Source organism: Poecilia latipinna, unplaced genomic scaffold (genome assembly GCF_001443285.1).
Source record: "Poecilia latipinna isolate Pla-1442-1.1 unplaced genomic scaffold, P_latipinna-1.0 Scaffold3646, whole genome shotgun sequence".
NCBI classification, from domain to species: Eukaryota; Metazoa; Chordata; class Actinopteri; order Cyprinodontiformes; family Poeciliidae; genus Poecilia; species Poecilia latipinna.
The window spans coordinates 1-16,254 of NW_015116262.1; the positions used below are offsets into that span (position 1 = coordinate 1).

General features: G+C 36.6%; 1 protein-coding gene across 9 annotated transcripts in view; it reads left to right on the plus strand.

Annotated features, from left to right (window-relative positions):
* Positions 1–383: 383 nt before the first annotated feature.
* Positions 384–16,254, plus strand: part of LOC106941405 (otoferlin-like) — a 39,777-nt gene continuing 23,906 nt past the window's right edge. For 8 of the 9 annotated variants that reach the window (XM_015024421.1, XM_015024420.1, XM_015024423.1 and 5 more), the window contains exons 1-5: positions 384–479; positions 3,866–4,065; positions 14,996–15,069; positions 15,161–15,287; positions 15,810–15,864. In XM_015024421.1, coding sequence (XP_014879907.1) covers positions 399–479; positions 3,866–4,065; positions 14,996–15,069; positions 15,161–15,287; positions 15,810–15,864 — 537 coding nt within the window. In that variant the 5' untranslated portion in view covers positions 384–398. Of the gene's footprint in view, positions 480–3,865; positions 4,066–13,827; positions 13,995–14,995; positions 15,070–15,160; positions 15,288–15,809; positions 15,865–16,254 lie in introns of those variants that run through there. The other variant, XM_015024428.1, reaches the window with a different exon arrangement.

Sequence of the window (16,254 nt, forward strand, 5' to 3'; positions counted from 1 at the left end):
TATATATATATATATATATATATATTGTGTTTAAAGTCTGAGATTCTGTGTGTGAGGGGGTGACAGTGTGGCACTTTCTCAGTGTGTTTCATCTCACCAAAGCAGCTTCTGTTCATGACACATTCACCTCCACACTGTGAGGAAGGAAACACAGTGGAGAGCAGATGCCTCTGGTCAGCAAGCAGGAAATACAATTAGCCATTTTTTTATTACTGTAAGTGAAAAGGCAGAAGTGATGTTGCAAAGACTCAGTGAGACTACATGGTTGAACAAATGTGCAGCAGAGTAGACCAAATGTAAAAAAAAAAAACAACAAAAACAAGTAATGTGTTGTCTTATTTCACTGTTTTAAATTGTGTGCCTTTCTCTTTTGCTGCAGACTGGTCGGGACGTTCTGCATGGTGCTTCAGAAAGTGGCTGAAGAGGGACATCTAGAGCTGACAGATACCCTCATTGATGACAACAACATGTCAATAAAGGTAAGATCTCCCTTTTGGGTTGTTAACAGTTTTGGTTAGTGTTGAGCATTTGCTCTTCACAGCCAAAAACATTCTATTCAATTTAGCTTATTAACGATGCATTTGAATTGTTCTCTTAACCGTGTGACTGATTATATAACTTATGACTGCAATGAATCAAAAACAATACTGCACTCGTTTTTATGTGTTGCAGATTTTCTCTGATTCACATTGGGTCAATGTTGCAGACACAAACTCCAGCATGCAAACAAGGTGCTGAACAAATTGAAATCAACATCTTAAAGCTTCTTTCGGCACTTGACAGATTCCCTTCTGGTGCGACATTTTAATGTCATGAAACAAAGACTGACTAATAAAAATAAGTTTGCTTGGAGATGGTTTTCAAACTTAACACTATAACAATTGCCAAGCAGGATAATGGTAGCAGCATCATGCTGTGGGGGTGTTTGGCTACAGTTTATTTGGTGCGTGACATAGTGGGTGTGGCTTATATTCAAGTGTGCTGAATATACACTTGCATATAACATTGTGATTACTATATTAATCACAATATAATAAATGTGATTAAATATCATAGACATTAAGTCAATGAATTTGGTGACTTCTAAAGTATTTTGGTTGCTGCGGTGGAAAATGATCACAAGTTAACATCTGCTGACCATGTCATATTAAATGCTTGTGAACTCCCACCAAAAGAAGCTATTTGGGTTACATGTACAAGGCTGGGAGTTGTTTTTTACAGCTGCATCGGAACCAGACTGTCTCGCCTCTTGTTTTGGATCCGTTATCCTTGGTATAAAACTCAAGTGTTGTCTCTGCCTGGCAGAGCTTTTCACCCACAACTGCTTCATTATTGATTGTCCTACAAGCTCTCTTTATTGTGCACAATATATGAATAGACCTGATTGAGTGATTTCACCTGACAGTGCTTGGAAATAGTTTTTTTTTTTATTCCACAACAGTTGCACTGAATTTAATTTAGGTTTATCTTAATAATTCAGTCCAAGGGGCTGAATTAATATGACAAAAACATTTGAATTATTTCACAAAATGTGCAGTAGTTTGTGTTGGTCTATCACATAAAATCTGAACAAAATAGATTGAGGAATATGGTTGTAACTTCATAAAAAGTTTAAGGGCTACAAATACTTTTTCAAGACACGATGAGGTTCGAAGGGGAAATTTTCAATCGCTCCTTAAATTATTAATTTAAGGGCAACTTTAAAGTCACAACACTTTCTTATTGGGTAAATTGTTTATTCTTTTTTTTATCAACAAGTATATCTATTTAGGAATCCAAATAGGAAAACCTTGTGGGAAATATGAAAGAGAAATTAAATTTGCTTTGGACGTTGAGTTCTAGCAGAAGACGTAATAAACTTAATTAAGGGACCTCATCATTGAAGAGCTCCACATCAACAATAATCTTATATACACTACAATCTAAAAGCAATATCAGCACATTTAGATGCTCAGCAGAAGTCCTGATAATCTATTGATTTTAAATTTAGCCCTGGGCAGCTTGGTGGAGAGAAGAACTGTGTGATTGATAATAAAAATATAGTGTAGGAGTGTATTGGGTATGGGAGGAAGAGGACGGCGAGATGGAAAGCATTGAGTCAAGCAAACGCTGTATAAAATCTGACAACCACTGCAGGACCGTGTTGGTGGGCTGGAGAGTGCTGGTGTGTTTTTTTTTCTGAGATGATGTAACACTGCATGCGAGCGGCGCTCCTTGGTGTGCATGCAAGCTCATATTCACACCCATGCAGTGTGTTCGTGAGTTCTGTCAACACACACACACACACACCCACACACACACACACACACACACACACACACACACACTGGGAGGAGAATTTCACTGCTTAGCATCCCTGTAGCAAGAGAGCGGTAAAACTAAACCTGACGTTACCTGGGAGCACTACTATTGTTGTTGCCATAGCAACAAATCTAACTCCTGGTGGACCACGCAGATTGCCTGGTGAAGATGTTGTAGGAAACAGACCGTGAAGCAGAGAAGGGTAGAGGAAAGGGAGGGAGTTTCTCGTATATTTCCCCCTCATCTGTCTTTGTCAGTGGCATAAATTGGACGCTCTGTAATAAAGTTTAGGTCATTGTCAGGAGGATAGTATTTGTCCAAACATGTCTCCCAAGAAGATGCTAAAGACAAACTGCCGGCCCAGCCATGTTTCTGGCCTGCATGAAAATGTCAGTCAGAATTTTTGCAGCACACAAGGAGCCAGAGTGATTTATTGTCGTGCCAAGTTGGTTGCCAGTGTTGAGGCCACGTTGATGCACCCGCAAATACCAAAATCCTTCTTGTGAATACAATCTTATTACCAAGTTTTAATATTTTTCACAGAATGAATCTTAAATGAAAAGGTCAAGAACTTGCTGTCACGCTAGCATCTCTGTTGAATTAGTTCAGTCACTTTAAAGGGAGTGAATATTTATGCAATCACTTATTTTACAATAAATATTTTTTTAATTGTCATAAATTTGTAGAAACCAGTTTTCACTTTGATATTAAAGGGATTTTTTGCCACAAAAGCCCAATTTTGTTGACCACGACTGATTTGTAAAAACAGAAAAAGAGTGTAACATCCACGAGTGTCAATACTTTTTATAGACACATTTATGTGAATATGCTGTAGCTATTCACAGCTATTAGTTAGTTCTTATCTTAAACTGATAAGAACTAACTAATTTGTAAAATATAAAATCTATAAAATATGTAAAATGCCTGTAATGAAAAGTTTCCTCACTGGGAGCAGTTAGAGTATATACAGTTAGTATATACTTATTATATAAAATTTTAAAAATCGATTAGTTTTCATTAATGACATGTGTATAACATCTGAGGAAAAAAAAAAAATTTTCATTGTTTTAGGGAAAGGCAGAACTTTTATTCCAGGCCGATGCAAAATGTCCCAAACTGAGATACCCGATGAACCTCCATCTACTGAAAATGGCTCTAAAGAAACCTAAGAAACGAAAACCAGCCCAGCTGCTACAATTGAACTCAAAATTAAGAAGAATTATCCTCACAACAAAATAACAGGCGATCCTGGGCCACTCCAAACAAAATAAGGAAGAAGAAACAGATCAACCAAGCAGGGAAACATTGGTTTTCCTGTATCCAAACTAATCCTAAAACCAACAAATAGTATGTGACAGACTGGAAGTTGTTGTTTTATGCAGGAGGCACAGCGTTAGTCGATCAATCTTCTTTCTTTGAGTCTGCTTAGCAAATCAACTCTAAAAGCACATCACCTTAGAGCTCACTTATAAAAGTGAGAGCACGTCTAGCACATGCCAATTTTAAAGTGAAGCACTCTGTCATAATTTGGCCCCAATGTTTTAATGTCTTCTTTCCTTTTCAGACCAGTGTCACCATAGATATTAGATACCAGCCGATGGATGGCACAGGGGGGATGTGGAGCGATGGAGAGTTCCTGGATGTCCCTGATGATCGTGATGGCATGTTTGCTTTTGAAACAGACAGCTTGCTTTCAGGACAGAGCCACGGGTCAGGGACTTCTCCTGGACGGTCATTACAAGGGTCCATACCAACCTTCAGAAAGTAAGTTAAACAGTTTCCTTAATAACAGTCGCATTACTTCAAAAATGAGGGTTTAAAGTTGATCATAGCTGTTCTGCCTAAACAACAATTATATTTGTTATTGTAATAACCTTAGCTACATTGAGGATTTTGATTAATATGTTCAAATGTTGATGCAGAAATCAGCCAGGAAGTTAATGTTTGGATGTCTTCTAAATTCACAATAATCCTAAAAATATCATGAAAGTATAACAAAGTGGATTAAGGACAAAAAACTGAAGGGTCATCAAAAAGTCCTGGTCTCAGTCCAACTCGAAATTTATGAAGATCACTGAACAGTTGTGAGCGAAAAGGTAAGAATGAGCGAATTGTTGTGTCTGAAGGTATTGACCAAAATTTTATCAAACTATTATAAGACGATGGTTGAAGGATACATAGAATTTGTGACCCAAGTCACACATTTCATTGTTCTGGGATTTAGCAAATAGAAAATACGCTGGTAGTCAGACCTAAAACAGGGAAACCTTTTTATGTGATGTAATGTCAGACACTGAGAAAATGTTTTTATTTCTTCATATGCAGCTTAAGTAAATGTATGGTTCTAGAATTCAAGGAGTGGCAGAACGACTTCAAAATGGGATAAAATAGATAATAAGTAATAATTACAATGTACAAAAAACTAACATACAATGCTTCCATCTTTTTTTCCATCTAAATATTGATAATGGGTGTGTAAATATATGTTTAAATTGGCACTTCTTCTAAGGACTCGTAAAACAGCATGAATCTCCCTAAATGGCAGAGGTTATCTGAGTATTCATGTTCTCAGTGCAAAAAAAGTAAAAAAAACTGATTAAATACATGACATAAAACAGAGAAAAACAAACAAAAAGAAATATGGTGTTTTTAAGAAGAAAGTTTCTTAATGTCTTTTCTTAGCATTTTAATGATGCAAAAAACAAGAAGAGGCATGATAAAAATGTGAAAGCATTTCGTAACTGTTTTGTTTTGAAGTGAGAATGTTTTTTTATTCTACTATTTAGAGCAAGAGACAAGTAAGACAAGCGTGTGCAAGGCTGTAAAACTATTGTTTAAAAGCTGCAAAAATCTGTTCAGATTATGCCTTTCTTTTTTCTCTACATCTCTCCCTCTCTCTTTTCATTTTGCCCACAGTCAGTGTATTCATGGACCGTTAATTCTCATGCTTTTGCTGAATAGTACATGAAAGCATCTGTAGGCGGTATTGATTTTCACTGAGACTATCTGCTCAGCCAGACACATAAACACATCCCTATGCTACAGATTGAATAGATGCCCGGAAAAATTTATTTGAGTCTTGTCTAAATAACATCATGCACATATATTTCTTCTTGTTCACGAACATGGCACATCTAATCTGCACTATTTTACAGCATAGAATGAAAGAAATGCATTTGCAGTAGGAGTGAAGGTAAAGGCTATCCCAAGGCTCTTATATGACCAAAAGTAAGTATGACTTTAGAGTTATTCAAGGAGAGTAGCAAGAAAGCTGCTGAATGAAGCTTAAATTTATATTAAACACATGTGATCCTGCTAAAGATGCATTAAGTACAAGCTCTGTATCTTTGTTGCTTGTTGCAAAGAGCTGTCAGTCAGGTCAGATGGTGTTGCAGAGAATTTGTCCTGAGAAACAAAATTGAATGTGCAATAAAACAGTAAGAATGAAGAAAAACCTGCAGTCGACAAACCCAGCGCTAATCTCTTATTTTAATTGCCTTGCTACGTTTCTTTCAAACATTTTCCTTCCCTAATTATCAGCAGCACAGTTTTCCTATCTTCTGAATGAAACTTTCTAAAACTATTTCACCGTCTCATCGATTCTGATGCTCCATACAGCCAGTTTTTATTCCCCTTCCTCTGGTAATGAGGTGTGAGTGTGGAGGAGACGATGATTTGGGAAGACTCTGCTGCTCCTAAAGGGAGAAGAGGAAAGAGCAGGGCTTAAAAAAGAGAACTTGGAGTGGTTTTGACCTACAAGAAAAAACAAATCCAGCACTATTTGTCGACTGCAGTTAATTTACTCAACTGCTGTTCTTTCTATAAAATGGAGCTACAGCGAAAGTTCAACCTGGAAGACTCTGGCCCCCTCCTTTCGCTCATCGGCGTCATGCTCATCTCCATCTTCAGCGCTGGACCTCACCCGGCCCATCCAATCATCAATCAAGCTCTGCATAAAAGGATCCACACCCAAGCCGTCAGCCGGTTCCCAGCTGCGTTCAACCCACCACACCGCCCCTTGTCCACCCACATCCTTCAGCTCTCCAGGATAGCACCCTTTCCTGACCTCCACCACCAGTGTTGGGCCCCGGGGGGAGAGCATACCTAATCAGTTATTGGGATGTTCATCGAGTTCACATCATATCTCAGCTCAAATCAGCTGCCGGGGCCCGAGCGCCAAAAAACTGTCATTCATTCCTGTCATTAAATCTTTTAATTGTTCCTTTTTCTCCATCTGAGTCTTTCCAGGTTGAACTGTTTATTTGATAATTCTTTGGAAATGCAGTATAGCATGACATGTCCCCCAGCTTGAGGGGTGACATGTTATGAAAAACATATGTTTGTTGTTCTCCTTCTGTGCTTTTTGGCCCAAAGTTCTCAGAAACTCAAAAAAAAAAAAAAAAAAAGCTTCTCATCTTCTATTCCCCTTTAGGTTTAAAAAAAGAAAATATATTTTTTGTGCCATTCAGAAATTTAAGAGGTAAAGTTTTTCCATTTTCCAGTTCAGAGTAGAGGAAATGTTACAGACTCATCTTTATTGCCCTATAAATCATGCAGCACTCATCATAAATCAGATTCTTCATTGTGTTTTTTAATAAGCACAAATTGTTTTAAATAGCGATATAGCATACATAATTCCATGCAGATTCAAAACTAGACCCTCGTGTTATTTATTTATCTGTTTGGGATCATTGTGCTCTATAGAGAACAGTTTTAAATTTAGACTGGACAGATTTTAAGCCAGTTACTTTTAAAGAAATAGCCCCCGTAAGCAAAAACCAAAACCTTTTTTGGACTTTGAGTGTGAAACTTTGCAACAACATTTACATTTTATATTTGGTTCATTTTAGAGCATCCCTTTAGAAGGAGTTAATCACTAATTAATGTAGGAACAAAAATAAAACTTCACCCACATAAAACTATATCAGTTCTATCAGCTGCAGCCCAAAGGTCATCCACATTTCTTGGAGAAGTGTTTGCTCATTATTATTATTTATTTTTATCAAGTCTGATTCACACTCCTGTGTTGCATTGGAGACAAATGGCTTCATAAGCAGAACTTAATTTTCTCCATCGCTATTAATAATGCTGACCACTGCACTCCTTCCACCAGCCCTCTTCCATCTCCACCTCCAGCATTGTGCCTGTCCCTGCAGGATGATTTATGGTAACACCCATAAATCATCTTGTGCTGTAGGCAACACCACAATGAGCCAGCTTAGCAGGAGTTTGCTTATTACCAGCTAATAAATCCCCTGATGTGTCATTTTACTACTGGGAAAGCAGGAGTGGTGAATAGTGCCTGGAGAGAAGCACATATGTTAGACATAAAGGGGATGGATTCAAAGGTTAAGCTGTTATTTGACCTCCAGACATGAAATTCTTTAAATATTAAGGCTTTAACTTGTGGTGCACATTGGCGTAACTCAGTCAAAATAACACTTCACGAAGCTATAATGCATAAATAATCATCTTCTATCTGTGCGAAATGAAATCAGCTTTCAGTTTGTGCGATGCTGTTTTGCGACAATAATATTCCGCAACACGTATTGATTCTGTTTTTTTTTTCACTCTGACTGTCTCAAACTGCTCTCTTATGCGTAAGTCCTCAGTGACAGCCCTGGTTTTACATGATGCATCACGTGGCGGTGCTTTGGTCCAGGTGTTCTGCACTCTTTTATCTCAGCTGCCTTTTGTGCAGCGGGTCTGCTTCACCGCTCCACCGGCTCCCAGAGGAACAATCTCCACGGTAAATACGGCACATCAGCCGAAGCAGAAATATGGCTCACGTACTAAACATGGAAATGTATCTTAATTATAGATTTGGTGCCCTTTAATTATTTGTCTTGGTCGTTGAGCTTGCAGCTTAGTGAGGAAGCTACATTTGTGTTGAATAATTAGACACTTCCTGAAGTTTGGCGAAGCATTTGGGTGCGAGTTACGTCGTAGTCGATGTTAGATTTGCCAGAAGTGATATTTACTTTATATAATTGAGAACTGCTGGGCCTTAACTATTATTACATAACTCCTTAAATTGCTGTTTTTAACTGTGGAGATTAAAATAGAAATAATAACATAAGATACTTTAGTATGTAGATATGCATACTCATGAGATTTCCCAGCATATGGAGCAGCTCCAGATATGCATATATTTGGAAGGATAACTGGGTTTGTACTACCTCCATATCAACGGATATAAAAAGGATATTCTCTAAATATCCTTTTACAGAATTTGTTTATGCTTTGAAAACAGGCTTTGAAACTGGGAATACTACAGATCATCAAGCTAACTTTAATACCAGGCAAAGAAAGCCTGAACAAAACCAAAATTCAGTGACTATTTGTTAGAGGACAAAAGATTTTCACAAATCAAGCTGTGAAAAGTAGTTGCCTCTTACACCTGATAACTGAAATCCTAATAACTTTCCACCTTTGGTAGAAATCACTCACCATGAGACACACTTGGCATATTTGGCTGTGAGTCTTTACCTCAATGTGAGGAAAGTTTGATGTGCTCTTCCTTGCAGAGTTGCTTTATTTCAGCCGCATTTTAGGATTTTTTAACATGAACAACCTGTTTTAGGTCACGCTACCGCATGTCAATCAGATTGAAGCTCAGGATTAAACTAGTCCATTAATTTAGACCACACTAATTGAGTTATTTTAATATATTCTTTTGAGCCATGGGATTTTGTTCTAGAAAGTAGAATTTATGTTTCCATAAATTTCAGAATGCCATTCATGTCCTGGAGCGCCATTGCAGCCCTAGTTTGTCATGTCCGCTATGTTTGACTCTTTGTTTGATGCTCTTATTCTGAAATGCATAAAGTTCAGAACCTTAGAAATGGTTTTGTAATCCTTTCTAGACTGATGGATATTAATGACTTGTTTTTTTATGGTTGTTAAGCTTCTTTAGATTGGGGCATGATGTGTAGCTTTTTAAAATTTTAACCTACTTTATGTAGCCTGAGAGGTTCTTTCTAGTGATTTATTGCTGCTGAGAATCAGGAGACTACTTTATGTTTATGTGGGGCTGCACTGCCTGTATCCCTCCCCAGAATCCCAGATAATTTTCTGCATCTTAATTGATTGGGTGTTTGCAGGAGGAGAAGCTCAACCTGTGAGCTTCTCATGCATGAGGCACCACCACCACACACACATAGTTATATACAATAAGTGCACACTGTAAATTATGATGTTTCAAATGTACTGCAATCCATAACAAGCAGGATCCTGCAGGTCAGTGATTTAGAACATTGTTCTTAGTAACAGATAAGACTCCATGCAGTTCTTCCTTGAAAATGGATAAAATGTAGAGTTAATTACATTTTATTTAAATAATATAAATAAAGGAGTTTGAAATCCCTCAAGTGTCAAAGAAAAAGGTTTAATGCTGTCTTACTTTTATTTACCAAAGCCTTATTTTGCAGTTCAGTGGCTACAATAACAAGTTTAAGAAATACAAGAGAGCTTTCAGTGCACTATAAAAAATGTAAAAGTGTTGCTTTTTATAGAAAGTTTCTGATGTGTAACATACATTCTCTTGGCTCATCTCTCACCACATCACTTCTTCTTTTTCCCCATTTCCTTTACATTATCTAAAATGCTTAGTAATTGCTATGCAGAAGGCTACAGTAATCCCTTCATTAACATAAAATATGGCATTGTATTTAAAAAAAAACAAAAAACAGTGCTTCGCTGTTCCTGTAGTTGTTTGCAGTATCTAGGTCAGGAAGACTCAGGGGACTTTTTGTTTGTGAACACATTAAAGTTGCAGAAACATTGAACTGAGCCCTACTAATTGGAGTAAATTTATAGCTGGATCACAGGAGAGGATCATCTGATTCAGAATCAATCAATAATCCTATAAGCTAATGAAGCACAACACTTCTGCACTTTAGAAAAATATATGTCAATATCATAAGGATAATAAATGGTATTGATGTTTGTCTCTTTTATCTGTATGAGCCAAGACCCTGTTATAAGAAAGAAAAGTTGACAAACAGTTAAGACTGGGATAAAAAAGTAAAGCCAGCAAAGCATTCAGCAGGATTTAATCTTTGTTAGTGGGACTTATCATCTTAATACTAAGTTATCATGGATAACTGATATCTTTCTGCTTTGTTTCAATGAAAACTTTGAAGCAGTGGAATATTTCCTTCCAGTGTGACAAAGAGAACAGGTGTGGTGGGGGATTTAACTGAGCTCCATTCAGCTGGATCCCTGGAGCTGAACGTATGGTACATGTCAATGAATTATTAATAAATGCAGTTTTTTTATACTCTTTTTCTTTCTTAATTTATTTTTCATTTACTGTCAGGTATAAGGCAGACGAAGTCCTCCAAGTTGGGTTCTTTCTCTGTGCCTTTGTGGATTTTCAAGGACACAACTTATGTGTTCGGTTTTTACGTCTTTGCTTTTGAGTTCCTTAAATCCTAAACTGATGTCTGAGATAAAATTCTTCCTTCTTGTACAAGGTGGAATGAATTTTATGAACCTCTAGACATATAAAACAAATATGAGGCTACAGAGCTGCAGTCACATTGTTTCTCATATTGCCACGGATGTTGGCATATCGAAAAAGGCTTTTCACGTCCAACCATGAAGAAATTAACATTGTCTTATGAAATTTTAAATCCAGTTATGTCTTTAACGCGTGTGTTGTTCTATAACTGATCTTTAACAGTCCCAGTTGGATCTTAGAAACAGTGTTGCTAAGGTGGCTCATAATGAATGTCAGAAGGAAAAACAACATTGGGATGTTTTGTTATGTCTTTTAGGGTGTTGAGGGAATCATTTTTAATGTGCCTGCACAAGAAACTGCAATATTTAAAAGTTTTGTTGTGTTTTTCTCCAAGAGTAACTGAGCGTGTTGCAGTATGAATTCAAAACAAACAGAGAAAAGTGGGAGGTTGACGAGTGTCTATAATAACAGAATTTGCTGTGTTCATGAACAGGAAAGACAGAGTTGAAACATATTTGACATGTTTTTTTTTTTTGTTTTTTTTTTTTTTTTACTTTTTTATCCACATTTAACTCTGAATTCCTTAGATTATCATTTGTATAGTGCAGATATAATTTTTTGTATGTTTTTTTTTCAGTAAAAGGAAAAACAAACTTCTTTTTTTATTATTTCACACCAACATTCTCCTACTGAACTTCCTTGTATTTGATGTTTCCTCCTGCATTTACCCTTCCTTCACTTTGTAGTACAAGAAAATGAGAGCTGCATCGGTTTCTCTTTGTTTACTTAAAATCTCTCTTCTTTGCTTTAGACTTCTGGTCTCTTTGTTTGCTCTGGTACATTTAGAGTCTTCTTCTGAAAAGGTCAGCATTGAATATTTGATGTTAGTTCTCCTCACATTGGGAAATCCTTTGTGGCAATACAAATAATGATTCAGAAGCACAGAAATAGTTAGTCTTACATTCTCTGCTATCAGTCAATGTGTGTCTTTAACCCTTTGTCCTTTTTTGCTTATATACTATCAATCTCTTCAAAATCCTCCTTGCTTTGGGCTTGGTATAAATGAAAACTGTGGCAATGTCATTAAATAAGTGCTGAGACTGGTTTTACATTGACATGTTGCAAAAGCCAATAAATTGTTGACAGATTTTTTTTTTAGAAAAGTCATTTTTTCCTAAAGTTTTTGTCAGTTAGACTGGGGATGAATTATGACTCAAGTACAGTTGCTGGAGGTAACATAATAATGATGCTTCTGGCTTTTATATTTGACTTTAAAACAAGGGAGAACAGAGATTCATTCAAAACTCTGCATCAAAAGTTTCCATCGGCGCTTAGTCCCACTTTTCCCTGATACGCTTGAATAAAATCCTACTCAACCTGCTAATGGCCTTCAGAAGTAAACAGACTAAACAGAGTTCACATGTGCATAATAAAGTGCCAATTTAAATAGAACTGCTATGTAGTTAATTCAGGCAATTGTTAGAGGAAATTACTGAACAAAAGTTGTGGGCAAGTTTAAGACTATCATTCAGACAACTAGACAAATAGTTTTTAGTACTTCTGGTGGAGCTTGAGAATATCTTTACAAAACAAGCATTAGTTGCACACTAGAAATCAACATCTAACTATTTAACGTTTTTGTTCCAGACAATCGACAAAATTCAGCGACTGCTAAGCAGTGCAATTGTGCTGCAGGTATGGTTTTCTTCAGCAGGGACAGGAAATCTGGTTAGAGCTGCTGGCAGGTGGAAGTTGGATGGAGCCAAATACAAACAGGCAATTCAGGAAGAAAGCCATTTTAAAGACTAGCAGCCCAAAGGACCTGCAGCTGTAATTGCAATGAGAGGCGGTGCTACAAAGTACTGAGGGGCTGGAAATAAATGCATGTCACACTTTGCAGATTGTTATTTGCAAAAAAAAAAAAAAAAAACAGCACTTTTTTATACTAGTATATGAGAACATTTTTGTCTTCAGGGGAAAGAGGGATCCTCTCTATTCTGGAGCTGTTTCTTGACTCAAGTGACCCTTGATCCTTCTTTGTTTTATTTACCCTTGCAATGATCAGAGGCATCGATTTTCAACTGTGAATTTTCCCAAACTCTACTTGAAAAAATAGATACTGAAAGAATTTTTTTTTTCTTTTTATGAACAATTGAATGCATTTTCTTTAATTCGTGTCATTTTAATTGAGCTGTTAGTCTTCTGAAAAAAGCTCAGTACTGTTGCATACATCAACATAGTTTTGGTTTCAGACATTATCCTGGTTTCTGCTGATTTTTATTTAGCAGTTTTTCAGAAGTGCAGTCATCCACTGACTGGTAGGAAATTTGATAACTGTTGTGGAAAAGTGAATTTACCCCAACAGTAGAGAAAAGGTGAGAAGCATCTTGGCATGTGAGAGCAAAAAAACTGTAAAACAGACATCCACATTGAAGTAAGAAGCTCTGCCAGACAGAGTCGACGCATGTTTCACACCCAAGGACAGGAAATTAGCAAAAACGTTTATAAAACAGACTGTGAAAAATTGGCTCCTTGGCAAGGTATTGTGGGACTACTCTGTTTATCTATTCCTCACAGGTGCAAAGAAGTTTCTCTGGCAAATAACCTTCAGAGTGACGACAAAAGTCCATAAGCAAAATAAGAAATAAAGACTTAACATCACACTAGTTTAATTCGGTCATGAGACCCGTGAACATGTAATAAAGTCTTCCATCGTCAACATTTTTTTAAACAAAACTTTAAATCACGTGTATTCCCCTCGGTGTGAGTAAAGTCACAATTAAACAAAGCATTACTTTGATAGGTTAGGTAAATATAAATGCACTATGGAGCACTTTGTAGAACTTAAAGCTAAAATGAAGCATATAAAGATAAACAATTTCCAATTAATGCTTTCGAAAGGTTAAAAAAAAAACCGCTCTAATTTTAAGCATGTTGTGGTGATTTTTTCTGGACTAAACAAAGTTGATTTTTAAAGGTAAATACAATACCCCCTTATCTCCTTGCACCTCCCACCATTCCCTGCTCCCCTCTGCACCTCTCCTCCCAGCCCTGCAGCATTCACAGATATCTGCAACTCTTACAGCATCTACCAGCTTCGCCTTTGATTATTACACCAGTCTTTCTTGTATGCATTCCTGTAAGGAAACTTAGTTCAAAGTAAACCTCTGGGTGGATTTGCTGTGACCTGTTTGTGGAGTTGAATGGGATCAGTGTTGTCTTTGATGTGGTATGTATGAAAAACAATGTTTGCCTCCTTTCTACTTGCAGGTTTATCTGAACAAATACAAGGAAATTGATTTAATTACTTAAATTCAAAATATTAATTCACTAAGCAAATTTTTCATTTTTAAATGAAATATTAAACTATAATGTTGGAAGTGGTTTCTGTTTTTACTGAATAATTGGCATTTTGTACAATCATACTTTTAAATCAATCTTCCTCGCTGACATTTGTTTAAATTACACCAAAATTTGTCCTTTTTTTTCATTTTGTTTCAATAGGAAATGATTTCACGTGAGAAACCTGTGAGATGTAAATGTAAACTTTGATTTTCTATAAAATAATAAATATAAAAATAATCTGGATATTTTAAATAATGAATTTTACTTCTGTTCTCCAGTCTAAAGATATGTAAGCACTTTCCCTTGAAGCTAATCTAACGGAATTGTACTCACTTAGTTTTTATTGTAAAGTACTTTAAAACACCATGCAATAACAATTTAAGAATTTCATTGGAATCATATCTAATGTAACTTGGCTGAACTCTGACACACTTGACTCGGAAAGCTCGAGTGAAACAAATGGAAACCCTGTTCATTAATTTCCTGACATGTATCCATATCCGAAGCAAACTGGACGGTTTCCCACGTTTTTAATTATTAAGGCTCCTCATTTGTCACCCTCTCAATGACATCACATGGTCTTTGTTGCTGTGGTGATATATGATCCAGATAATATCGTGAGGACACCAGATACTCTTGTTTTGTGATTGGGGATTTTGGAGTATTTGTTTTATCTGCTGAATTATTGCAACCTGACCATAATGTCCAACCAACCTTCAAAGACGTGCATAAAGGAACTCATTTATTTTTTCCTTCATTTATCAAGTTTATCCACTGAATTGTCCACTAACTGATTGAGTGTGATGTGAAACAGGTTTACCTGAGGACAGATCACGTCCTCAGGTAGACGTTTTCATGACTCTTTTCTTTGATTCTCTGCAACAGAGCAGGGAGAGGAGTTTTCTCAGCCATGAAACTTGGCAAGGCAAAAAGCTCAAAAGACGACCATAAAAGAGGAGGTAAAACACACACCGTTATTCATAGCGTGAATTAGAATCTCTCTTAAAAATGCTTTTGATGTTTGATCGTTGCACTACATGACACAAACAGATGAACCAGCCATCCTGGAAATGGAAGATCTGGATAAGAAAGCCATGCGTCTTGCTGGAATGCTGGAGCCGGACACCATATCTTTGGCCTCAGTGACTGCTGTCACAACTAATGTTTCCAATAAAAGGTCTGAAGCAGTCCCACACACACACACACACACACACATAAGCTCACTTAAATGTACAGCAGGGAAGTTATTAAACATGGCTTCTTTTGTAGTGTGCTGTTGCAATTATGTCTGAGATTGGGTGTGTAGAAGAACTGCTTAATTGAAAAGGGAAAAACTTGAAACAAGGGGAACCCTTTGCAATGTGTTACTTTAAACGCAGCCTTCTTTCCTGTGCATTGCTGCAGCCGTCTTCTCTGAAGTCAAAGCAGTGAAAAACAGCCAATTATAGTACGCATTAGTTGTTTTTCCATATCTGCTTTTTATTGCTTGAAGTAAAGCCTTTTGTTTTCATCAAAATGTTTTCAATTGAAGTCGTTTATGAACAGAGAAACTTTGTGACAACTGAAAACTCAGTTATTATTTTTGCCATTTCTGCAGATTTAAGATTAATGAACTGATTCTGCACAATTACACATCGAAGGAAGGAAAATGTTAGTCAGTTAAAATGTTTAAAAATGTCTTTGTTTCTTTTTCTTTCAGGTCAAAGCCAGATATCAAGATGGAACCGAGCTCCGGGAGGCCCGTTGATTATCAGGTGTGTTTGTATGCAGCTTCTTGGGTCTTTTTCTGGTTAATTTTCTCAAATTGCATCTGGATTTCTGTTCTTTTCTATGCTTAAGCAAATCTTTATAAAATGAGCATGCAGTGTGATTTCAGGTACATTCTAAAAAAAAAAGATGCTAATGAAAATCATTCATTTTGATATTCTGAGTGTTTTTTTTTTGTTGTTTTTTTTTTAACTCAGCGATATAACTTATTTATTAAAGCATTTATAAAGGCATAAAATCCAAACCACCTACCTAACAGTCCAAGATCAATCATAGCATGAACTCCACTTGCTGAGGAAAAGTTAATCAGTGTTATTATTTTCACTTGTCAGTGGTTATGATGTCATGCCTTGATCTCTGTGTGTGTGAATGTGTGT